This window comes from Alligator mississippiensis, chromosome 4 (assembly GCF_030867095.1).
Source record: "Alligator mississippiensis isolate rAllMis1 chromosome 4, rAllMis1, whole genome shotgun sequence".
Lineage (NCBI taxonomy): Eukaryota > Metazoa > Chordata > Crocodylia > Alligatoridae > Alligator > Alligator mississippiensis.
The window spans coordinates 167,227,564-167,252,446 of NC_081827.1; the positions used below are offsets into that span (position 1 = coordinate 167,227,564).

Here is a 24,883-nt window from a genome sequence, read left to right on the forward strand (position 1 = left end):
GGGCTTTGGCAGCAGGAGCTTTCCCTGTGCTGCTGTGGGCAAATGCAGCTGCAGCAGCTGGGTCTTTGCACCTGCTCAGATGCCTCTGACCCAAACTGGGTCACTTCAGCTTGCAGTCTAGAAAAAGTTTGCTGGCTGCTGACCTAGGGCAAGCAGTTTCTTTAACGCTCATTGGCCACTGCTGAACAGGAACTCAAATCCACACCTTTTTACCCAGGAAGGGGATGTAAGGTTATTTGAGGGTTTGAGCATAACTAGGATGATTGGAAAACATTCCCTCTAAGCTAGGAAGCCCAGGTGGTTTCCTTGTACTTCGCCTGTAGCAGTTTAGAGCTGGCTGCTGAAAGCAGTGTTTATCCCCTTGACTGTTGTGAAACCACATCTCCCCTGTGTACTAGAGGCAGCAAAGACCTTTTGGCTGCTCTAGTAAGGATGGCTGAGAGGTAATGGAAAATCTACCCTATTGTTAAAGTTTGTACTTATGGAGAGCAAAAGGCCAAACTGGCTATGTGCAGTCTCCTTTTCATGGGTTGGGGATGGTGGCATGTAAAATCACCATGATGTGCAATTCCACCATGCTGTGACTTGTTCCTGTTAACAAGCTGAGCTAAGTTTATGTTAAGTTGTACTCGAAAGTCAATTTGGATGAAGATACAGTTTGGATCTAAAGTAGCAGCTATTCTGGAATAAACCCAAGCGCAGACAGGCCTTTACGAAGAACAATTGGTGCTGCAGGAAGTATTTATACAGTTTATATGCCAACCTTTCCAAAAAGGATGCACAGTATCTTACAATAAGAAAACAGAATATCTTATAAAACAGGAGAATGACAAAAGAAAAAGAACAGCTTAAAAAGGAACTAGAATATCAACACAGAACAAACCCCATAAATATTTCAGTTTCTCTCTCTCTTTGCTAAACACCTGCCCAAATAGGGAGGTCTTAAAGTACTTCTGAAAAATGTCCCAGCTAGGCTCTAGAGGGTCTCAAGTGGGAGGCAGTTCCAGAGCTGAGGGATGACTGCTGGGAAAAAAACCTCCCGTGTTTTTCACTAAGCAGACTTGGTATTACTGATGGTACATGCTATAGGTTGCTCTCAGCTTTTCTTAGAAATTGTGATGGGACATAAGAGGGAAGGCAGGCCCGTTTAGGGCTGGATGGGTCAAAAATAGCACCTTGAATTGTGCCTGGAAAGCTACTGGTAACTATCGAAGACTCCAGAGAGCTGGATGTGCTCCTGGTGACCCACCTCCGTCAGAAGGTGGATTGCTGCATTCTGAGCCAGCTGCCACTTCTGGATGGTCTTCAAAGGCAGCTGTATGTGAGGCACACTGCAGTAATCTAGGATTGAGATTACGAAGATATGGGTGAGGGTGGCCAGATCCAAATCTAAAGGGGTCACAGCCTTCTCACCAGATGGAACTGCTGCTACTTGAAGATCCAGGTACAGCAGAGGATCCAGCAGCACCCTAAGGTTGTGAATGTGAGTGACAAAGGGATGCCAAAACCCATGAAAGAGGTGTTCTAATCCCCCAAGTAAACTGTTCTGCCTACCACCATCACAAGTGCTATATAGTACAGGAGGGAGGCACTGTTTTGCTTGGAGTTGGGCCCCACCATTGCCATGTTGCTGGAGAAGTCAGGCTTTAGATTAATGGGTCTCAACCTTTAGAATCTGAGCCCCCCTAGGGGCTAGGCAGGTACAACCCTGAGCCTGCATTTATCTCCGCACACATCCTGGCACCCTTCAAAAGATCTTGCATCACCCTGGTTGAGGCTCTGCTTCAGCTGAAAGTTAAAATATGAACTGTGGGTAGTTTGCAGTCATTGCTTTTTATTACAGTAGGGATTGTTAAGACTAAAGTCCTTATCAGTTCCAATCCTGGATAACAACATCTAATATCCTAAATCCCCACTATCTCAATCTTGGCTGAAGCAATTATGTAGTAACACTTTTGCCTTGTTACAGTTGCTGTGCTTCATTTCTGGCTGTTTCTATGGTTGCCTTTTACCTCAAAAACATTTCACTTCAATGGTGAGAGTTAGTACAGGCACAGCTCTGCATGCATTGCCAAGCTCCAAACACATTGCTAGCATTTGAACCTGGATCACCTAAACTTTATTCTTTGCTTTTAAAGTAGTACCCAGAGATGTCAAGCAAGAGCAGAGTCCCTTGCACAGGCAGCACACAGCTCCTACTGTTTAGCGCTTGCCATCTATAACTGGATTTTCAAAGGAGATGAAGGGAACTAGACAGCCAATACCCACTGAAATCCAACCCACTGACACGGGTAGGAGAAATGGGGGCCCAGAGATTCTTTCAAGGCTATACGTTAAAGCAGTGGCAGAGACAGGACCTCTAGCAGCTCCTCGTATTACAACAGCCTCTTCCTTTCCTGAGGCTATTGAAGCACAACACTGAGGCTGACAATCCTCCTGGGAAACAAACTTTTCTATAGATAAGGAAAAGAGGGACAGAGCTGAAATGACTAATTTACACTCGCACAGTGCATTAGTGGCAATGGGACCCACACCCAATTCTTTGCTCTCACTGAAACCCACCCCCCTTCCCAGATTTAGGAGTAGAAACCAGACAGCTTGCCACTTTGTTCTCAAACTGCTCCACCTGCTAAAATAATGACCCAATTACCCAAAGCACCTTGACTGCTCCTAGCGTTGCTCAGCTGCCTAACTGGAGGAGGATTCCAGCATTTCCTCCTCTTGTTTATATAAGCAAAGGATGATATAAACCCTCTGTGAAGGGCTTGAAGGCTGAACACACCGTTTATGGCAATGAAGAGCAAAACAGTGAGATATCAAGTGAACAGCCTGTCTGATATACCAATGAGAGCAGGATGTGCTGTCTCAGATTCCCCTTTCCAGCCTGATTTTACACCAGGTTTCAGCACTGGATTTGTGTGGCTTCTAAAGCCCCTCCTCCTTGGCTGTCCTACAGAAGCAACCCCCTCAGGAAGTAACTAGGATCAGCCTGGCTGATGGGCGGGCACATACATGGACCTGCGCATAACGCTGAATATCCTGAAAGCCTGGCTCTGCATGCTGAAGCACATGTGCTCTCTCATGTGTCTAAAGGCCTGGGCTCATGCAGAGCCCAGGGTACTTTTTGGTCAAATCCAGCAGCCAGAGCTGTGTTTTGTGTGAGCAGATACCAGGTTCCCATGATGGCCGGAAGCACCTGGTTTCTTGAGCCCAAACGCTACTGCTTGCCTCCCTAAGAAGAGGGATGCCAGAGATGGGCAGAGAAGCTAGTACAAGAGACCGGCCATTCCTTTAGCCTGAATAACATGTCACTCATGCAACATGAATCAAGTTATAAATAGGAAGCAGTCTTAAACAACTCAAGTGATGTGAAGCTTTTTCAGCACTCTTCCCAGGTGATGATCTCAAAGCAGCATCCAGATAGTGATGAAGTCAGCCTTCTAACACTGCCAGTATTTCAGTTGCTTCTTCAATCTTCCCAATGCTATGGGCCAGGTTTCTTCCTGCTGCAACCTCCACCATGCGTTTCCTTTGCCAGTTACTGCAGTAGGAATTGCCTGTTGCTTTTCCTGGAAGTGTGCTTTTAAAATGTAACAAAGCAACATGGTATCAGCCCACCAAGGCAGGGCAGCCCTCTCCAAGGCAGAATATTTATGTAGCACCCCAGGAATCACAGACCTCATGCTAAAATCCAGCGGTCGCTGGGGAGCAACATGGTAACTACTGAACAGCCACAGTAAAGCTGAGGGATTGTTCACTCAGTGCTGAAGTGCAGCCACCTCAGGAAGCCCACGTGAGCTGTTTAGTAGCCATGCAACAAAAATCACTTACCCAGCAAAGTGTGACCTGCTCTGGGGGGGAACATAGGAATCATTTGGCATTGGCACAGCAGCACAGGGATTGCTTGCCTAACAGGAAATCACATCCCTCTCTGGGACAGAACTTGGGAAGCAGTTAACAGCTGCACAGCAACACAGCATGATAGTTTAACACAGGAAGGAAAGGTCCCCACATCCAGTTGAAGGTGGGGAAGTAGCCTCTCTTCTAACTCCAGCACGGTGACTCCAGGCACCAAGCACATTTTCTAGTCCTGCTCTACCTTTGGATGATTCACTCAAGCAGTCAGTGAACCAAGTAAGAGAATCTAGACCTAACACATGCACAGCAGATTAAGCAGCTGTACCCTCAGCAATGGCCTCCATCAGTGAGTCTAGCTATACAGCAGGATGTGTGCATCACAGGGAATATTCATCACCCACAGGGAAGTTCACACTCTTTGCAGAGGACAGGACTGGGATTCAGGAGATCTGGGCTCTATTCCTAGCTGGGCTACTGGCTGTCTGGTTAACCTTAGGCAGTTTGTTTTCCCTCTCTGTGCCTCTGCTTCCTTTTCCACATACAGGAGATGACTGAAGTCCTCTGCTCTGAAAAGTGCTAGTTATTATTATGTACAGCTGGTGAGCATAGCTAAAAAATGAGGAGAGGCTGAAAAACCAGGCAGAGCCAGGACCCCTAGGCTCCATCCTCAGCTCTCCCACTGCCTAGCTGCATCACCTTAGATGTGTCATTTTGCTAGTCTCCACCTGTAAACCAGGGTGAAGAGCAAGGACACCTGCATTCCATTTTCACCTCTGCCTGACCTTGGACCAACTTCCCGATTATAAAGCAGGGTTAATACTCACCCACCTCCCTAGGGACAGGTTCCTGTTCCATATTTGTACATCCTTCTTTCTTGCCTTAGAAGAGCATACTCTTCCCTCCAGGCTAAGGCACTTAGCAGGGTAGGAGGGGAAGGGAGCAGTATCTGTGGATAAAGTACTAGGAGCCAGGACTCCTGGGCTCTATTTCTGGCCCTACCACTCAGACACCATATGATCTTGATGTGTCTCAGTTTCTCCAACATGGAGTGTTATGAGGGGCTTCATGGCTTGAAAGGATGACAAAGTTGGAACCTTACAGGTTTTAAAAATTTATACTCCATTCCTCCACTGGTTCATCTCTTGGCAGGGTTAGGAGCTTCTCAGAGATAAATGGAGTTCCATGGCATTCACTGTGCCTAGAACTTGAAGAGGAAGGTTGTCTAAGGTAATATCTGGCTGCTGGGTGTTGAGCTCCTGGCACCTTTTATATCAAGAGGAGGATTTTCTGCTAGTGTCCTCAGTTAAACTTTCCTCTCCCTCCTGTAGCTGGCTTCCTCCTCAGAGGCAGCTACATTTCAATGGTGAGTGGTTTCTAAAGTGCCAGGGAAGCCATATGTCAGCAGAAACAAGGATGAGTTAGAGAGACATGAACTGTTTCTCTGAAGGCAGAATGAGATGGGACACCTCTGCTCAAACAGTCTCATGCATATCTGCAGACAGACAGGACTTTCCTACTTCCGTCTGAAAAATGGGGCCCCTCTCATCCCTCCCTGTTATCAGCCTATGGGTACCTGTTGCCTGAGAGAATCAGGTTGACTATATCTGGCTACTCACCCCTTCTCCCCATGGCATTCATATTTAATACAATAGAGCCTGATTGTGTTACTAATTACTCTTCCTCCTACAGCACAAACCGCTGAGACACCCTCTTCACCTTGGTTTAATTATGCAGCTGCACCTTTGTTCCTTGTTCTCCTTTTCTGCAAGACTTTATTTAGCATCAGTGCATCTCAGGAGTTTGACTCAGGTATTGTCCACATGTGAAAGTTGTATTGCTTTAACTATCCTGGTAGTTAAAGGGACATGTATGTTCACATCCATGAAATGTCATGTGGTTATATGTTATGGCAGTTCCTCCTGTGGCAAGGGTGTCAAACATATGGCCCACAGTCCCCCAGAGGGGCTGGAGATTTAAGGATGGGACAAGTAATAGCAACATTAACCTCTACAGCCCCCTTAACTGACAGTAGTTCAGGCACCCACAGGGGTGAATTTGAAATCCATCTCTCTGCCACTGAATTCTGGGGTATAGAGCTTCACTGGGGACTTGTTTGCCATACGTAAGCTGCTGCTGCAACAAAAGAAGTGTTATGCCCCAGGGCTCCCTGAACAAACAGTGGCTTAAGCACCCATAGGGGTTATTGCCATTCCTGCTTACCCTGCTGCAGGGGTTGGGGGGGCGGCGGCAGGGGACACAGGAGCAAATGAGTTTGACACCCCTGCCACAGAAAGAAGGGATCTTTTGCCATCCTTTGTCTACACTAGGGATTGGACTGCTACTCTTTCCATTGAAAATAAAAGGTCTCACACTACTACCTGGAATACATTTTCCCAGTACAAAAACAGTGCATAGATTAGTCCCTATTGATATGTAGTATGGAGCACCTTGGAAGCCAAATCACAGGGCACGTTGTGTTGGGCACTGTCCAGAACAGGACAATGTTTGCCCCCCCCCCCAAAAGCTTACAGGACACCAATTTCAGGCTTTGATTTCTGCCTTCCCTTACTAGTATATCTCAGATGAATCAGCCTCTAGAAATTCAACCAGATAGAAAACATTCTCTACGGCCTTCTTCACCAGCAGGACGCTGCACCATATTTATTTCCAGTCTTTGTGAAGATTTTCATTCTTACTGTGGTGGGTTCTACAGAACTGCAGTCAGTGACAAAAGAGCAGTCAACTACCTTCACGTTCTGCTTCAAAAGTCAGAGCTGGTTCAGTTGTAGCTTGGGCTGCTGACCATTCATACCCGACAAACGTCAGTTTTAAGTGCTACCAGGTGTGGATTATTTCTAGTGCTAGTTGTAGTGTCATTTAATCCCAGCCCATCAAGGGGATTCTCCTCCTCCCCCCATGTACCATTTGTGGGCTTCCTATTGCCTCCTGGGCTCTCTGCCTCCAATGGGCTGACCAAAAGAATTTGACACTGTTACAGAAGTGAAGAGAACACGGGCTGCGATGCTATTACGGACAAGGGATGCTGTTCAGGTAGAAGTAGGTAAGAACTAGTATGACTTGACATAGGATCATGCTTAATATCCTTATAGTTGTTGTCATGTTAGAGTTAAGGGCACTAATACAGTAGCTAGGAGAGTATTTAGTTAACCAATGCATATAAAAATGTGTTGAAAGTGCTAGCCCTGGAGCACCTCCTGAGCTTTGGATGCCACTGAATTTCAGTGAGGAAGGGGATGTTCAGGTAATTCCCAGCCCTTTCCAAAGGCACCCCAGGATCTTGTACCACCCAAATCATGCACACGGAACAACTCTTTGACATCAGGTGTGCCCAATATAGCAGATTTCTGTGCGAGCCCAGTGCCCCTTACACACGCTGTTTGATGAGGAAGAGCCACAGCTGGGGCTGGAGGAAAGCTGTTTTCTGCAGCACTCGCATCCTTCTCATCTCTTCTTGGGTAGGCACATGGAGGCTGCAGCACCTTCACAGGAGAAGAGAGGATGGGGAGATCTTAAAGCCTCCTTGCCACCATCCCACCCCACCCCACCACAATCGCAGGGGCAAATACGTTACCTTTAGCGCAGCCCTTGGTGGTGGGCTTCATCCTTCCAAGGGAAGCGCTTTGTGACAGCTGCGATGGAGCCTCGCCTCTCCGGGGGCCCCACTCCCCCGCTGGGTCGGAGCTCCCCCGAGCAGCGGCCGCCTTCAGCTCAGGAGCTGCAGCCCCCGAGCAGCGCTTCTCAGCCTCCTGCTCCAGCCTCCCCACAAGGAAGAAGACCCCCTCCCGGAGATTCCCCCCTTCCAGGAGACCCAACCCCCCCGAACCCTTGCGGGCTGAGCGCCCCCTCTTCCGAAACCAGCTGCGAGCTGCCCGCGGCGCAGCGGGGCCCCCGGCTGCACCCTGCAAGGACCGCTGCGGCAGCCCGGCGCTGCACGCGGTGGGGGAGGGGAAGTCATGACGCAGAGCGCGCACGCGGCTCCCACACCCCCCGCTTGCCGCCACTTCTCTTGGGCGCCCGGGCGCGGCGGCGACCAATCAGCGCGCGGCGCCGGAACCCGGCGGCGGCCCGCCGACACGCATGCGCCGCGGCGGCCGGGCGGCCAATCAGCTCGGCGCGTGGCGGGCGCGGGCAGCCAATGAGCCCCCGGCAGCGGGGCGGCGGGCAGCGGCTCATATCCCTCCGCTCCGCCTCGCCGAGCCGCGCTCCCACCCGCCCCTTTCTCCTTCCGCCGCCGCCACAGTCGCCTCGAGCAGCTGCCGCCGCCGCCGCCCGGGTCCCCGCGCCGCAGGAGCCGAGAGAGGAGCGGGCCCCGCCCCACCGCCGCGCCGCGCCGGAGCCTCCGCCGCCGCCATGGAGCTCATCACCATCCTGGAGAAGACGGTCTCGCCGGGTAGGGCAGGGCAGGGCCAGGCGGCGGCGGCGGGCGCGGCTGAGGGGGCGCGGGGCCGCGGGCAGGAGCCCGGGCGGGCGGGTGGGGCGCGGCGCGGCCGCAGGCGGTGCGGGCCTGGGCGGGTGGGGCGGGCGTGTCGCGGCGCCGCGGGGACGTAGTTTTTCCCCGCGCGGGGCCCGTGGGCAGGGCAGGGCAGGGCAGGGCAGGGGCGGGCGAGGTGAAGACGGCGGGCCGGCCCGGGCCGGGAGCTGCGGCGCCTGATGCGGCCTGTCCCTTCCCCGCAGACCGCTCCGAGTTGGAGGCGGCGCAGAAGTTCCTGGAGCAGGCGGCCATCGAGAACCTGGTGAGCGGGGCGGCCGGGCTGGGGCCGTACTGCCAGGCCGGGCCGGGCCGCCATAAAGGGTGCAGCCTACCTCGCCGGCTCCAGCCGGGGCGGCGGCCGGCCAATGGCGACGCGCCCGGGAGACCCGGCGGCCAATCGCAGCGCGCATCCGGCCCGAGGGGGAGGGTGTTAGGCTGCGTGGTGCTGTGTGTGCGGCGGGAGGGGGGAGAATGGGGCCTGCGGGACATGTGGGGAGCCCGGGCTGGGGCGGGGGGTGGCTCCCTACCCCCCGTCCTGCCCCCACTGCCACCATAGGGCAAGTCCTGCCTGCCCCCTGGGGTCTTGCTCCCTTCCTGTGCTGGGGACCCATCTCCCTCTTCCACATCCCCTCATGCTGCTTTGCGAGGCTGGGTGCAGGGTGCTCCTCTGTTTCTTTGCTGACTGACTTTTTTTTGCCTCTGGCCATCACTTGCACCTCTTCTTCTTTTCATTTGCTCCATTTGTTTCTCATTCTCTTTTTCCTCACTCACTGGGGCTGGGTCCTTTTTTTCTCATCCTCTTCCCCTTTTGATACCCCCTTTCTGCTTTTCATCATCATTCCCTGTCTTCTGGGCTATGCCTCCCTCCCCCTTTGTCTGATCTGGCCTGGAGTTCGGAGAAGCAGAGAGAGCTTCACCCTGGGTTGGGGGAGGGTCTGTGTCTGAAGTGTATTTTCTTAAGGAAGTTAGGGTGGCGGGGAGCAGAGCTCACACCCTCAGGCCTGCAAAAGGCTGTCTCGTGTTGACCTGTTAAAACACATGGCAGCCCCTGCACATGAGTGCACTAAAATCAAGGATGGATGGGGCTGCAATGTGTAAGGTTCTCCTGTGAGCAGCCAAATAAGCTGTTTGTCATTATGGCAGTTCAGTGAAAGGGTACAGGGGTGTGTGGCTTGTTGCTGTTGGTCACCTATTTTTCTTTCAGATTGGAAGCAAAATGTGGGTGTTTTTCTTTATGTGGACATATATGTGCTTTCCACTTCACCGGTGTCAATGGACAAGAAATTCTGAAATCATAGAAAATGAGGGTTGGAAGGGACCTCAGGAGGTCATCTAGTCCAGCCCCCTGCTCAAAGCAGGACCATACCCAACTAGATCATGCCAGCCAAAGCTTTGTCTGCTCAAGTCTTAAAAACCTCCAGGGATGGAGATTCCACCACCTCTCTGTTGTAGCCTGTTCTAGTGCTTTACTGCCCTTCTATTGAGACAGTTTAGGTGAGGTATTGGGAAGAACTTCCTTTGCTGCAACTTGGGACAATTGCTCCTTGTTTGAGAACAGTCTAGCTCCATGCTCTTTGGGACCCTTTCCCCCCCTTCAGGTAGCTGAAGACTGTTATCAAATCCCTCCTCAGTTGTCTCTTCTCCAGACTAAACTGAGATATCTGTTATGCAACTCCATGTTTTTAGTGATCATGGAACCCTTCTGAAGCATAATTGGAATATTTTTTATGTTTAATATCTTTCTCTTTAGTTCCTGTTCTATGGCTAGCTGTTTAGTAAATCATAGCCCTCCACTGTAACTGTGGAACCCAACTGTAGCTGAGAAATTTTACTGGTGCAGCTGATGAAAATGTGTCCCAGTCAGTTCTTGCAATTTTTTCCTGCATACATTCTAGAGCATTAGCCAATACTTTTGGCAGAGCTTGGTTATGTATAGAGGCTGTGAGAGCATGTACGTTGCAGACCCAAATCCAAATGTAATCTAGAAGGATTTTGAAATTAGTCTATCTAAATTACAGATAGAACTGCTGATGTTTGGACCCAGAATAAAACAGCTACTTACGTAGTTCTTGTTAAATAAATAGTTGCAGGAAGCAGGCAGAAAATAAAGTAATGGCGAATACAAGCTGCTCCTGCTTTTCAGCTGTATGTCCCAGAGTTCCTCCGCATCAAATTCAGAATGGAATTTTGAGAGTTGAGCCCAGTGTCTCCTTGGGGGTTGTGACCCTTGCCATTGTCACATTTTTTTTTCATCAGCTTCCACAATCTAGTCTGGCAAAATTCCTTCTTTCTGACTTTATAATAAAAGTTCTTTGGGGATGAGTAAAATTACTTTTCTCATTATGGTAAAAGGTGAATGAGGGAGATTTTTGTTTTAGGCCAATATGCTTTTTGGATGTTTTTGTAAGGCTTAATCGAGCTTATATTGATGGACCCAAACTTTATTTGCAAACACTGTATTTCAGGTGTCTAAACAGACTATTTGATAGCCTCCTTACAATTCTGTCAGGTGATATATTCACAAAGGTCATATATAAATCTATGGTCTTCTGTTACATGCTGCTTACAGTCGTTCCTAGCTACTACCAGAGTTTTCCATTCTGTCTACTGGGAAATTTGTACAGGTTTCTAACATTTGAGTGCAACTGTTCAATTTTTAGGAATTGGTTGCATTTGGGTTTAGAGCAGACAGCCGATGCAAGTCTTCCTTCAACTCCTATGTCCAGCTATATTGTATTGACATTAATGCAGGTGTACCCAGCTTCTTTGGGTTTGTGTTTTTTTTTTTTTTTTTTTCCTAGTGTAGACAAGGTCTTAGACTAGGTCACTTCTGGCATGGGCACTTCACTGCTGCAGCTTGTTCTCCATACCTCATACAAAGCAAAAGACTATAAAAATGCAAAGCTGCCAAATTGCAAATGGTCTTAATTCATGAGTGTTTTTCATTAGTCATTATCAAAACCACAAAGTAAAAAATCAGGTATTTATATAGATAATACAAAAATATCTGTACATAACTAACTTGGACATCAGGGAAATTGTAAGGTAAATTTATTCTTGCAGAAATATTTTTTTTTATTGTATAAGAACTGACTAATGTCAGCTTTTTAAAGTTTCAGTGTGGAACTACAGCTTGGGTGCTTCCCTCAGGGTCAAGATTTGGATGATACAGATTTTAGAATGGGACATAAGTAGCTGAATTAAGGAGACCTTTCAACAGGGTAGGAGCATAGATGTTAAGTGTTGGATATTTATTTGGGATTTTTTTTAAGATTACTTGAAACAAAGTTAACAGCTATTTATGTTGCTTTCCATCAATTCTAATTAGGAGCTTAACGTTGGTAATCTTGGGATGGATACACAGTTGTTTGTCAGTAGGAGCAGTTTACTGTTGGTGTATACTGTAAAAATTGCCCAAAGAGTGTTATTCTTGTTTGTTTGGGTTAAGTTTTCCTTGATAGTTCAGACAACCTGATGGATCAGGCTTTGAGTAAGGACAGATTAGAGAAACATTTTCCATTTATGAACATGTCTTATCTTCTAACCAGCCCACTTTCCTCGTGGAACTGTCCAGAGTGCTGGCAAATCCAGGAAACAGCCAGGTTGCGAGAGTTGCAGCTGGTTTGCAGATCAAGAACTCTTTGACGTCTAAAGATCCAGATATCAAATCCCAATACCAACAGAGATGGCTTGCAATCGATGCCAATGCCCGGAGGGAAGTCAAGAACTATGTAAGTTGTGTACCTGAATCTTCAGTAAATTCAGGTTGTTTTTTTTTTTTTTGTCCTTTTGCTTTTAAATTTAACTGCAGTTTCTCTGTGAGGCTGACCAATGAGCATTTTGATCCATTTCTTACCATCTGAAAAACCTAAGTAGTTCTAAGCAGCCTCACAAAATGGTGGACCTTATTGTACTTGTACTAATATTTTACGTTGCTCAAAACAATGCTTAAAGCAGGAGTGGGCAAAATGTGGCCTGGGGGCCAGATGCAGCCTGCCAGGCCATTCTGTCCAGTCCGTGGGGCCCCTAAAAAATTAAGAAAATTAATATTTATCTGTCCCTGGCTGCCTATCCATGCGGCCCTCAATGGCTTGCCAAAACTCGATAAGCAGCTCTCTGCCCAAAATAACTGCCTGCCCCTGACTTAAAGAGACCTGCATGTTTCTCAAACAAATTTTGATGTATCTGTGAGCTAGGTACAAGTTAGGTAGGGACTAGCTGAGTAATAGTTCCCTCCAAGGGAAAAATACCACATTGTCTCCATCACTTCTTCTAAATTATGGATGAGGATGGAGTTAGGGACTTGTTGGTTCATCTTCTGCTGATGCTTGCAGGTTGGTGGTAGTCTTTCAACAATAGTGTTGGGACGTGCAAAATATCTGAATGTCTGTTTGGGCCTTTAAGTAAGCAGTATCGTACAGTGTGTTCAGGAAAATGCATGGGTTTATCCTGTGAGCCATTTTGCACAACTGGTTATTCTGTTACTCTTGCACATGCTGTGATTAAATTAGGCTTTCTACCACCTCTGTTCTGTGGCATGTTCAGTTCTTGCACGTGTGCTCATGCACATGTGTGTGTAAATAAATAGGAATTATAGGTGAGGCATTGAGGCAAAAACTGAAACCTGCTCTTAAAATACAAAAGCTTTCTTGAAGTATCTGAATAGCCACTCCAAAATTTCTGAGTAGTAAGCAGTGATTCCCAGGCTCTTTAGAGGATGGAGATTTCTCCCTACTTTGCTATATCGCTTGAAAAGCAAGTACCAGTCGTTTTTCATGCTTAATCATTTCCTCAGATTTTATTGCCCTATGTTAATTGTGAAAGTCTAGAGATGGGCACTATCTGTGTGTGTATGCAGGGCCTAGCATTTGGAGTCCAAGAAGAAGGAATATCCAAATTCCATATACTAAAAGCTGTGACACTAAGTTTTGTATGGAAGTGGAGTTTATTGTACAATCTGCCAAGCTTAAAGCCTCTATCTTCTGTGTCTTTTAGGTGGTGGTGTTGTTGTTTTCTTGTTTTTGTTTGTTTTAAACCCCCCTCCCCAAAGGTAGTGCATTGTATACACCAGATGCCTTTGTAGTAGTTGCATTTTGACTCATGAGCACATGCACTTGAAAATGTTTGCAGATCTGTTTAATGAGTTGGATGCAAATGCATTTTTGGTAGTAATTTGTTTTAACTGATATGTCTCAATGTTTACCATTGTATGTCCTTCAAAGTAAGTTTGGGCATCTAGATGTTGTATATTAACTTTTTTTTCAGCTGTTTCTCTTTCACTGGAAATCAGAGGTGTACCGTTGCTCTGTTTGACCACAAATGAATTGTGTGTGGCAGGAAACTTAACTTTTGCTTCTGGCAGAAATATGACTGTAAAATGACTGGTCCTCAGATATGGAACTTATGCTGTAGCATGTTAGAGAATTCATCAGTTTAATTTGCCTTTCACTATTATCTAACTGTCAAAAAAAATTTAAAATGAAGTTCTTATGTCATGCAGTAAAAGTGACTTATTGAGAACTTCGGGGAAAAAAAGAGTAGTAGTGTAAGAACCTGTGTGTCGAGAAAAAGCTAATCTGTACTAAATCAGGAAGTGAAATCAAGTGGAAGTGTGACCAATAGCAGATCAGATGTGAAATGAAGGTAATAGGATTTCCCTTGTTCATCTTGCATCTTAAAGCCACTGCTGCTACATTTTGCTAGACAGGTTTTGTAGATACTAGAGGCTAAGTGGCCATGAAGATTACTATAGTTTTCCTAATGTCTAAAGGTATATTCTTTAAGGCTCTGGCTAACACTACAGCAGTGGGTTGCTTGGGGAAACTTGTACGACATGGTTAGTGTTGTTCACTGTCATTGTGAGCATTCTGATTTAACAGTTTTCTCTTACAGAGCCATCTCATAATTTCAATTATTTGAATTGGGCTGAATAATTAAAATTTCTATCTTGTTCATGTCCAAGTATGTGTCTGGATTTAAACTCACTTGTATAACTTTTTAAAATTTCTGATCATCTGTCAGGCAAGGCGAACAGTTTTCTCCATGAGTCATTTGTGTACTTTAAATTCTGCATACGATGGCTATATACAATTATGAAGTGCGGCTTTGAAATCTCTGCAATCATGCATGATCGGTCCCTATGCCTGAAGTAGGCAATCTGGATACCAGTCCTTTACAGCAGCAGTTCCCAACCTTTTTTATACTGTGGATCGGTGGGAGCGGTTGGGGCATGTGGAACCAGCTGCCTGTCTCCCGGGGCTGCCCTGCCACGCAGCTTTAACCCCAGAAGCCGCTTGCCTGAGCAGACAGACGGGGGTCCAAGCAGGGGGGCTTGTGCCACAATCCGGCAGCCAACCCACCGCAGCCTGGTACTAGGCCATGGCTTGGTGATTGGGACCCTGTGCTTTACAGACATTAATTGCCTATGGTCAAATAATTCTTTATATGACAAGAAGCTGAAGTACTTTGATTCTTGCTACCGGTGATCCAGAACCTGACTGAATTGCTGATCGTTTTTTCTACAGGTCTTGCAGACGTTGGGTACAGAAACATACAGGCCCAGCTCAGCCTCCCAGTGTGTGGCTGGCATTGCCTGTGCAGAGATTCCCATGAACCAGTGGCCTGAACTCATTCCTCAGCTGGTAGCAAATGTTACAAATCAACACAGCACTGAGCACATGAAAGAGTCTACTTTGGAGGCAATTGGTTACATCTGTCAGGATATTGTAAGTATCTCTTCTTGAATATTCTGTTCCTCCTTCCTCCTAGTCTTCCTTCTAAATTTTATTGTGTCTAGATGTTTGGGGAATAAACTAGAACACATCATCCAAGCTGGTTTATAACTCCTATATCAGGGATTGGCAATGTTTTTGGGCAGTGCGCCAAAAACACCCACAACCTCGACTTTTAAGAAATTGGTGTGCCAGGGTGGATGGTAGAGGAGCCACGAGAAACCCAATCCTTGCTGTGGTAGCACAGCCCCGGCCCCTTTCCTGCCATCCATCCTGAGGCACACATGCTGAGTAAAATGCCTTCACTTGCCATGTTCTGGCACCGTGCTGAGGGTTGCCTACCCCTGGTCTATATCTTCAATGCTGTCTGTGCTAATAGAGAAGAATGCTTCCTTATAGAACTTAAAGAAGGAAATAAAAAATGGGAACAGTGATGTCCAAAAGACCTGACCTCATTTCGCAATACAAATCCAGGTCACTTTGAGTAAAGTACAGATGTCATTGTTGAGTATGTACGGGGTTTGTACAATCTTCTTAGACTCGGCGTACTCCTTGTTACTCAAGTCACCCCTCAAAAAAAAAAAAAAATACCGGCTCTTAGCTTTTACTTGTTTAAAGACTGCAGGAAAATAACAGAACAATTCTTCTGCTGCAAAGAACTTGGACCAAAATAGATCAGAATGTTTTAATGCTATTGATTTCTATTTAAAAATCCATTGGTTTCTCTTGTGAACCATCTTTGCACAACTAATAGTGCTGACATTGCTTAGCACCCTATGCACCTTTGAAAGGATCTCAAGGCACCTCAGGCTGCTATACACCCTGGTTAAGAATCGCTGACCTAGGTAGATCTCCTGTGAGTGAGATGACTAGAAGTGTAGGGGATAAATGTTTGCTGTATCTGTATTTTGGGGAACTAGAAATATTAATACTGCGCTTCACGGGAAGTCTCTTCATTTCCAGGTAAGCAATTATTATAGGTTGACAAAAATTTTTGCTTGGTATGATACCTTCCATCGAAGGACTGCAAGAAAATAGTGTAAACATTTAAGTACAAAAACATTTGTTTATCAATGTCCAGAACTGACTTTGGAATTGGAGAGGTGGCTGATGCAAACTGAAATTTTCAAACCTTGTATAATGTCTATTTTCAGGTGCAAGTCAAACTGGCATCTTTCTGTTTCCTTGTGGAAGCCACTGCATAGTTATACTGCTTTTCTCTTTTGAGGAGAGTGGTTGAATTTTCAGAAATGGGTATTGTTTATTGGAACAAGAGAAGCTTACCACGTTGGTGTCCTACACAAGGAAATCTTTCTGCATGCTGGCTTTCAGCAGGAAACAAAGGAAGCCTTCGTTCACTCTTCAACCTGTAGCTGAACTTGCCTCTTAGTATGTAACAGGAAAAGCCTACTTCCCCAATGCTTCCTCTCGAACAGAATTTAGGGTGTTTTGGGTGATGCCCCTTTTACAGGAGAAAGGATGAAATGTTGGAGACAGTTTGGGAAGCTTCCCTGATAGACGGAGATGTGTTAATAAAGTATAAGATTGCAAAGTGCTCTCCTCTTGAAGAGGGAAGTGTCAGTCATGGAATGCCTCGTAGGGTAAAGTGAATAACTGTATCAAAGTGTCAGTGAGGACAGGGCATGGAAGAAACCAACAGAATAAGGCAGAAGAGAGACCAAAGGGAAAAACAGATTGAATACCACGAGAAAAGATAAGTGTGCCTCTTCCTGCATGGAGTGTTTAAAGGTTTTGTGGTGTTGACTAGCTTAATTTGAAAAATAAGAACGAAGTCATAAGTCTACTTCTCTACAAACAGGTCTGGGAGGGAGAGATCCTGAATTTATGCAAAGAGGTGATTAAGCTGCAGTCATACAGCCAGACGGGGGGCGGTGGGGGGGGCCAACACTCCAGATCAATTCTCTTTTGTGGGGGGTAGGGAGTGTTGTTTTGGGGGATTTGGGTGAAGGATTGGTTCTAATATACACTGAAGGGTTCTAAGTGCATGTCAGTCATTTGTCTGGAAGACAAGAAGTAATTGCACTTAACTAGTTTGTAATGGGTTTTTTGGTTGTCCTTTATTGTTGAACAGGTTTTTTAAGTGTGTTCCTGCTTAGACTCATAAGTGTGTTTTAATGTGGCATTGAGTTGACATTCTATGCATAATGTTGGTTTTAGGATCTCTTGTTGCATAAATTCCAACAAAGAATTTAGATGTGGTTGCTGGGACCTTGTTAACTAATTTGAGATTAATTTTTCCTGCATTGTAATTTTAAATTAGACTATATGCATTATTTTGTCCCTCAAGTCCTGAGTGGTAAACATTTGCTACCTCTTGATTAGTCATCATCCCTGCTATTGGTCTCCTGACAGATTCACTGGGTGTGGGTCTCTTACAGATACTGTGGTCACAGAGTACTGTGTGTGTCTAGTCAAGTGATAAGAGTTTTACCTTGTAAGAGCCTAGTAGCTGTGTTAGATCAGCATGCCTTGGGACCACCCCATGTTTGCAGCAGTGTAGTTTATTTGATGCATGAAACGTAATCTCTGGAATTCCATTCAGGTGCAGCTGACTGCACCTTTTCTGTTTCGACTATGCTGCCTTGGAGTCGCAGTGGGGTGTTAAAGTGCTCATACTTGCTTTATGATATTACTAGTAAACAAAGGGCCTTTTGACCTTAAAGTTTTAATCTTTCCCATCTGTAGAACTGGGTATGGCACTGTTGGGGAGGGAGATGAGGGTAAAACCCTTTGTGTATGGAGGAGCAAGTATCTGCACAGCTACAAATAACTTCAACTGCCTACTTCTGCTTTCAGGACCCAGAGCAGCTTCAGGACAAATCCAATGAGATCCTGACGGCCATTATCCAGGGGATGAGAAAAGAAGAGCCCAGTAACAATGTGAAGCTAGCAGCTACAAATGCACTCCTGAACTCTTTGGAATTTACCAAAGCAAACTTTGACAAAGAGGTAAGTGAAGGAAGGAGAAGTTTTGGGTGTAAGGTAAGTCCTGAATCCATGGTCTGTGATGAGAAATCATGCACCACGCTGAGTTCTACTTGATGCATAATACCATTGTGGCTGAGACCTGGATTCATGCCCTTTCTGAGGCAGAAATACCATAGAATTGCTAAACTTTGAAACATCACTGAGTACTTTTGGATAAGTAAGACCTGACCTTTAGGGTTTTTGCCTGTTGAACATGTTGCTTTCTAATCAGACTTTGCTCTGTAATGCTGTTGTGGGAGCCCAAGCTTGGATCAGCATTTCCTTCCTTGTGCGGCAGGAGTTCAGGCTTTGACTCAGGATCTGAAAAATGGGTGGGGAGGAGGAAAAAAAGTTAAAATTTTACCAAAACATTGAACTGGGGGTCTCTGCTTGCTTTTTGTCTTAAGTACACCCATCTGGTTCCTACTGAAGATTTTGGGGAGGGTGGAATTTAATACCGAACTTCCCTCCAGGTTTTTTAATGAGTTTTTAGCCAGCCATACAGCTAATAGTTTAATTGTAATTTCAAGCACCTACATTGAACGCCTTCAAGAGAAATTTGGATGCTTATCTTGCTGGAATCCTATGACCCCAGCTGACTTCCTGCCCCTCGGGCAGGGGGCTGGACTCAATGATCTTCCGAGGTCCCTTCCAGCCCTAATGTCCGTGAAATCTGTGGTCTCAATTGGTGTTCAGTTTGAGATGGTAAGGTGCCTTCCATTTGGACTTCAATCTTCTAACTGGGCTCAGAAATAATAAATATTAAATTTAGTGGCAAAGAATAGCTTAAGTGCCCCTCGTGTGACCTTCCAGAACACTAAATTGTTCTAGCTAAATCATGTTTTGAGACCTTGTACTGATTGCACAAACATTTTAGAAGACCATAGCTTTGTGTGCACATGTGTGGTTAACTCTTATTAACTGACAGCATCTAATGCTGGGACCCATTTTTTAGTTTAGACTGACATACTTCAGAAATTCAACTGAGATTTACAGTTGCAGCAGACAGACCACTTATCATTTGGGGAAAGTAATAAAATGCTGTGCCCTGCCTCACTCATGTAGTAAAGCTGTGGTCTTTGGTGATGACAGTGAAAGGATAAGGTGCAATTCTAATCAGAGAATCAAAATGTCATCTCTGTAAGAAGGCTTTCACAGTTTTTTGGTTGTATAACACCATTCTAATTATGCTTTATTCTCCTGCTTTATTCTCTTGTAGTCTGAAAGGCACTTTATTATGCAAGTTGTCTGTGAAGCAACGCAGTGTCCAGATACAAGGGTGAGTAGTGGTGGTATGTCTTGAATTGTCATGTTGTCTTCAAGAAATTGGATTTAGAACTCTCAAGCATCATAAATGCACTAGTTCAAGAAATGGTTGTTTAAATCTCTAATATTTGCATGCAACTGCTGTGAGCTCTCTATTTTGAGGAATGATACCACTTTGTTCTTTTTCCTTTTCCGACAGGTACGGGTGGCTGCCTTGCAGAACTTGGTGAAGATAATGTCCCTGTACTATCAGTATATGGAGACGTATATGGGTCCGGCTCTCTTTGCTGTGAGTAGTACAGACTGAAAATTGAGTGGCTTAACTGCAGTATGTACTCTTATTTTTGCAGTTCTGTAGTGCTTTTCATCTGTAAAGAATGAATCCTAATACAGAGACCACCTTGCCTAGGCGATACCATATTTTGTCACATACAACACAACATAAGGCAGCAGGTGAGCTGCTGGTGGTATCTTGTTGAGGCTTACGGTATGGAAACAACATTTTATTTACAAGAACTCTTATATCAAGAACTACTTACAGTAAAGAACTAGCAGTCTTGCTGCTGTCCTTGTCAGCTTAACCTTTGTGACCTAGTGTAGTTACTCTGTCATAAACATAGTGTCCAGGAAGGGTGGTATCCCAGGAGACAGTCTTGGTGAGGCACCTGGCACCAAGAACTTCCCAGTGCTACGCTTCCTAAACGCACTGTGTTCCCCAGAGGGCGCACACTGTCATGCAGTCTGTCACAACTCTGGAAAATACATTTTTCCAATACTCTGCCTTCCAAAATAAAGGTGTATGTTTTTTATTTAGGGGAAGAGGGAGGGAGGGGGAGAGAGAGAGAGTTGGGAGGGGGTGAAAATATGGGAATTACTACACCACCCTCCTGGTATAGCATCCCATAGACAAGCAAAGCTAAGATACAGAAGTACTAAATTAGTTCCAGGTTTTGTTAAAGGTGAAACTAGTAATGCAATTTAGAACTCTTACTTCTAGATTTTATGCAACTAAATTTGAATATGAAAGCACCCAACCTGTTCATAGCAGATATGGAATTGTTTGTGAAGCCTTTTCCTGTGTGTTAAGCAAACTACTAAACTAAATAACTAATCCTTTTTATAGGTAATATATAGGTAATTTTTTTTATAGGTAGTCCAAAATTTGCATCCTTTGTTTTTCCTGTTGGTTTGGCTCTCTGCTAGCTTTATTTTAAGGAGACGCTTCCCTGCTGCATTACTTGTATACAAAGGAAATTGGCTTTTTGCCCCTTCCTCATTGGGGATCTGTTTTCTCCTCTCATATCTGTGGCAGTTGCTGTTGGTGCGTGGTTGTGTTTGAGCTTTTTAAAAAATCGCTGATTTACAAGTCACCTGGTGGTGCTGTAGAGCTGCAAGGTGGGCTGCATCTCTGTAGTGCCTACAGTTTACAGACATGTGGCATTAAAGTCTAAATCTAAATATTTATGGGGAGCTGCTTAGAGTGGTGGCTGCTTTGAGTGGATGTATTTATTTTCCAAGGGACTAGAGGGAGGTCCACTTTAATTTTTATAGCAGCCTGAAGAATCCCTGAACACTTTATTTTTTTTTTTTTCTCTCTCTGGAATGGAGCAGTATAGCTAACTAACATGTGGCATTAGTTGATAGAGGTGGGTGAAATTGATGTTCTTACTATAGAGCAATGGAATCTCCAGGTTTAAGCAGAGGAAATAAGTCAGTTTATTTACGTCTTTGTGGAAAGTAGATAGGGTTCTATTTTAATAGCACATTAAGATGCCAATAACTTTAGATAAATAATGAAGTATACAGGGAAAAAAAATCAAACGTCACTAAACTGCAGATCTTTCCCAGGCCCTAAGTTTCCTTTTATCGTATACCCTGCCTGAATTGTGCTTCAGAGCTTGGGATAATGCTTTCATAAGAGAAAAATCCTAAATATTATAAACGTATAAATCCCCATATGAAAGTTTTGTAGTGGAGGCTCCAGAATATCTCTTCCAAAGAAGTTTATGCAAACAATAACTTAGGGCTTGAAGCATCTTTTAGAACAAGGGTGTCAGTCAGACTTCCAGCCCATGGGACTGTTTCATGGGGCCCACAGAACCTGCTGCTGAAATCTGGGCAAGCCCTGTTGGCAGTACATGTCAGAAGAGGTGGGGGAAGGGAGGAAGGAATGAGCAGCATCTGCATTAACTGTTTTTCACCTGGGCTCCATAGCTAGATCTGGCCCATGGGCAGGATGAGTTTGACATCCCTGGGTTAGAATATTATACTATAATCATATGATGGCAGGTAACTAGGTGTTGTACACTTTTTTTTTTCTTTTTTTTTTTTTTTAAAGAAGTCTTCCATATGGTCAAGTCATACCATTCTGAAATGTGCAGGCTGTTTTGGCACGGTGGGGGGGTTGTATTTTGAGGAAGAATGATGTACTAAAATGCTCTTTGTCTCCATTTCATATTCTGAAGATCACAATTGAAGCAATGAAAAGTGAGATAGATGAGGTGGCTCTACAAGGAATAGAATTCTGGTCAAATGTCTGTGATGAGGAAATGGATTTGGCTATTGAGGCATCTGAGGTGAGTTTGAAAATGGCACCTGTGTATTGATGTTAATGACTTCCTGCGTCATTTGAGCGATTGACAGTGCTGAAAGGGAGAAACTAAGGTGGGTCTGAAACTTGTTCCTTCAAGGTGCAATTGTCAGTCGGCTCCAAGCCCCTTGTGTAGCAGTCCTTAGTCTATGATGAGATGTCATGCACCTCTCTGACTATTAAGTGATGCATATCTGTTATGGAAGCTGAGACTTTGAGCCTGCATGGAACACAAGGCAGTGTGTTGGTTTTGTTCTCCTAATGTTGCTGACTATAGTTATGTTTTACTTTGCAGCATAGCATGGAGATAGCCAAGCTAACACTGAACAAGCAAAATTGGGAACTAGTAGCAGCCTAATCATGATGGCATGAACTAACACATTACTTCTATAATCTTTGCTTTACCCTTGATTTGGTACCTAGATTCAATTGAGTTATAGTGCCTTGTAAAAACTCATGCAGTTGGGCATTCCATTTAATGCCTAATATTTAAGGTTGCCTAAATGTTCCCATTATAATTTCTGTTAAGTTGTTTTCATTAAACTGCTCTCTCTGCTTTTTATTTGTTGGGCTATAATTTTTCAAGTTTGTTGTCCATCTTGAGTTAAAATCTTGAGCCAAGCTATTTTAAACAGAATGGGATGGAATTTTTTTTGATCTAATTAACAAAATAGTTATAAAACTGGCAATTGAAATGTAATGGGGGATATAGATATCATTTGAATATCCTGCTAAGGAAAATATAATTTGGGAGCACCAGGTTGTCTGAAAATGGCATATGTAAAATGCATACCCTTAAGTAACTTAAGTACTTTAAAACCCTGCTGATGTACCTATGGCTGACTTACCTGCAGAGGATATGGTCTGTTAACTTGCACAATAAAATAGTTCTTGACAAGGAAGTTCATAGCATCACAGAATGTTGAGCTCTTGCCTCACTTAGGCTTCCTCTTATTGAGAAGGGGCTAAAGTCACTGAGTTTACTCCTGGTGAGCAGAGCCTTCCATGGAAAGCCACATGCTTTCTTTGTCTTTCTGGGTTTCCTCAGTTCTGTGAGAAGTAATGAACCTCTGCCATCAAATTGCAACATTAGTTAAGCATTCTTATACCTAATTACTGGCACCTGTAGTCTAGCTGTGGTATAACCCGTAAGGGGCTTATTGAATTAGTTTAAGAACTGAACATAAAACTGTGTAACAAAAGCAAAAGGATCTCCCTTGAGTGGATGACTGAAAAGGAAAATGCCATCTTAATCTTCATGTAGGTGCACTTGCCATCAACCAGTCATGTATTCTGGCGCTAATGAAAACTGTAAGGGTACAACTCTCCTTTCTCTACAAGGATCTGAATTCTTTTTCTGTTGAATGCTCAGAATAACAGGGGTAAAAGGACAATCAGTTCCATAGCTTTAATCTGAGTTTTGCATGCCTTTTGCCCTTCCTATTTGGGGGCCACTGAATAATTGAATATGCAGCTTTTCTTTAAATGTAATTGTATAATGTTGGAGGTGCAGTGTTTGTACATGGAGTAACAAACTGAACATGTGCATCATACTGAACTGGCGTAACTGCAAGGTGTTCTCTTTGGGAAAGTTTCCTACTTCATTATAAACTCATGAGTAAAAAGTAAATATCTACAGACTTATTTCCTTGTAAACTGCAAGCTGAAAAGTTTCTGAATCAGGCATTGTTTTGTTTTGTACCCTGTTTCTTTCTAGGCAGCAGAGCAAGGAAGACCTCCAGAGCATACCAGCAAATTTTACGCTAAGGGAGCACTACAGTATCTGGTCCCAATTCTCACGCAGACACTAACAAAACAGGTATGGTTTTGTTAATTGTGTGCATGTTCTGGAGTTCTTTATGTATATGAAGAGCTTCACGTGTCTGTAATTTGCACATGCTATTTCCAGAACGCTTAGTCCTGCCTTGAATAGCATGCTGTCCAGGACTTGGGCCACTGGTCATTGAATCAGTATTTTGCTTTGCTTCTCTTCACTTACCGATGAGCTGGGTTACTTTAGGCCCTCCAGAGGAGTCTTGTAAGGCCTGCTGGTTCTCAACAGCTCATGTGGCAGTCCTTGGTCTGTGATGAGACATCATGCACCACTCTGATTGAATGATGCATCCTTTGTGAAAGCTGAGACTTGAGACTGCACTGAATGCCATACAAGCTCCAGCCACATCAGGTTGGTTGTGTGGCACTTCATTAAGGCCCATTTCCCTTTCTAATTTTTTAAGGCATTTGATAGGTTAATGTGGATTTGTCGTTTAACTTCATCCAGCATGAGGTTTAACAGACAAAGGCCCCCCATGTTCTGTTTGCTTTAAGACCCTATTTCTGGCTTTTGTTTTGAACCTTAAATTCTAAGCTCTTAGACCATATTTGTTTGAGCACTTCACAGGGACTTTTTTAAGTTGTGGAACAAACAGTCCAATCAAAACTTAATGGACTCACTTGCTGCACAGAGTCTAGTTAACGTGATGCAGTTTAATTTAATCTGTATAGGATCAGGTTCATCTGGCATTACTGAGCTGGGGAGGTCTCTCTTTTTATAAAGATTGTGTGCAACTGTTTCCTATTCAATTTTTATTGCTGCTTGCCTGAATGCATAGAGTTAAATCCCAGTAGGCTGTTAAAGAACCAAGCAGGAATGGTAAAATGGTGACGCATGAGTTTCATGTACAGAGAATGAAGGCAGTTAAGGTAACAGTGGGCTGAATTAACAGAGTTTTTGGTCCAAAGGTGGGCTGCTGCTGCTGGATTGGCACCAGTGTCCTGGCTTTTTGGGCTGAATAAAATTAGTGGGCTGGTTCTGGCCTGCAGGTTGTAGGTTCCTGAATTTTGACTTGTATATGGACATGCATACCCATTGAGTGGCTGCAAAAGGGCAGATGTGCAGTAGCTCTAACTGCAACACGTGCACAAGCATGTAGCAAAACAAGTAAGCTAAATCACCCC

The 24,883-nt window shown here is 44.8% G+C and overlaps 1 protein-coding gene and 1 long non-coding RNA gene across 3 annotated transcripts in view; one reads left to right on the forward strand and one right to left on the reverse strand.

The window, feature by feature from the left end:
• Nucleotides 1–736: 736 nt before the first annotated feature.
• Nucleotides 737–7,921, reverse strand: LOC106739615 (uncharacterized). Its single transcript, XR_002088815.2, has 2 exons — nucleotides 7,451–7,921; nucleotides 737–7,358 (listed from the first exon to the last, which is right to left on the reverse strand). It is a non-coding gene; the product is annotated as an uncharacterized LOC106739615 (long non-coding RNA).
• A 169-nt stretch (nucleotides 7,922–8,090) lies between these two features.
• The window catches only part of KPNB1 (karyopherin subunit beta 1), a 33,953-nt gene continuing 17,160 nt past the window's right edge, over nucleotides 8,091–24,883 (forward strand). The window contains exons 1-9 of one of the 2 annotated variants that reach the window (XM_059727021.1): nucleotides 8,091–8,269; nucleotides 8,554–8,612; nucleotides 11,899–12,081; nucleotides 14,875–15,075; nucleotides 17,899–18,051; nucleotides 19,289–19,348; nucleotides 19,535–19,624; nucleotides 21,801–21,911; nucleotides 23,643–23,744. In XM_059727021.1, coding sequence (XP_059583004.1) covers nucleotides 8,230–8,269; nucleotides 8,554–8,612; nucleotides 11,899–12,081; nucleotides 14,875–15,075; nucleotides 17,899–18,051; nucleotides 19,289–19,348; nucleotides 19,535–19,624; nucleotides 21,801–21,911; nucleotides 23,643–23,744 — 999 coding nt within the window. In that variant the 5' untranslated portion in view covers nucleotides 8,091–8,229. The remainder of the gene's footprint in view (nucleotides 8,270–8,553; nucleotides 8,613–11,898; nucleotides 12,082–14,874; nucleotides 15,076–17,898; nucleotides 18,052–19,288; nucleotides 19,349–19,534; nucleotides 19,625–21,800; nucleotides 21,912–23,642; nucleotides 23,745–24,883) is intronic. The other variant, XM_059727022.1, reaches the window with a different exon arrangement.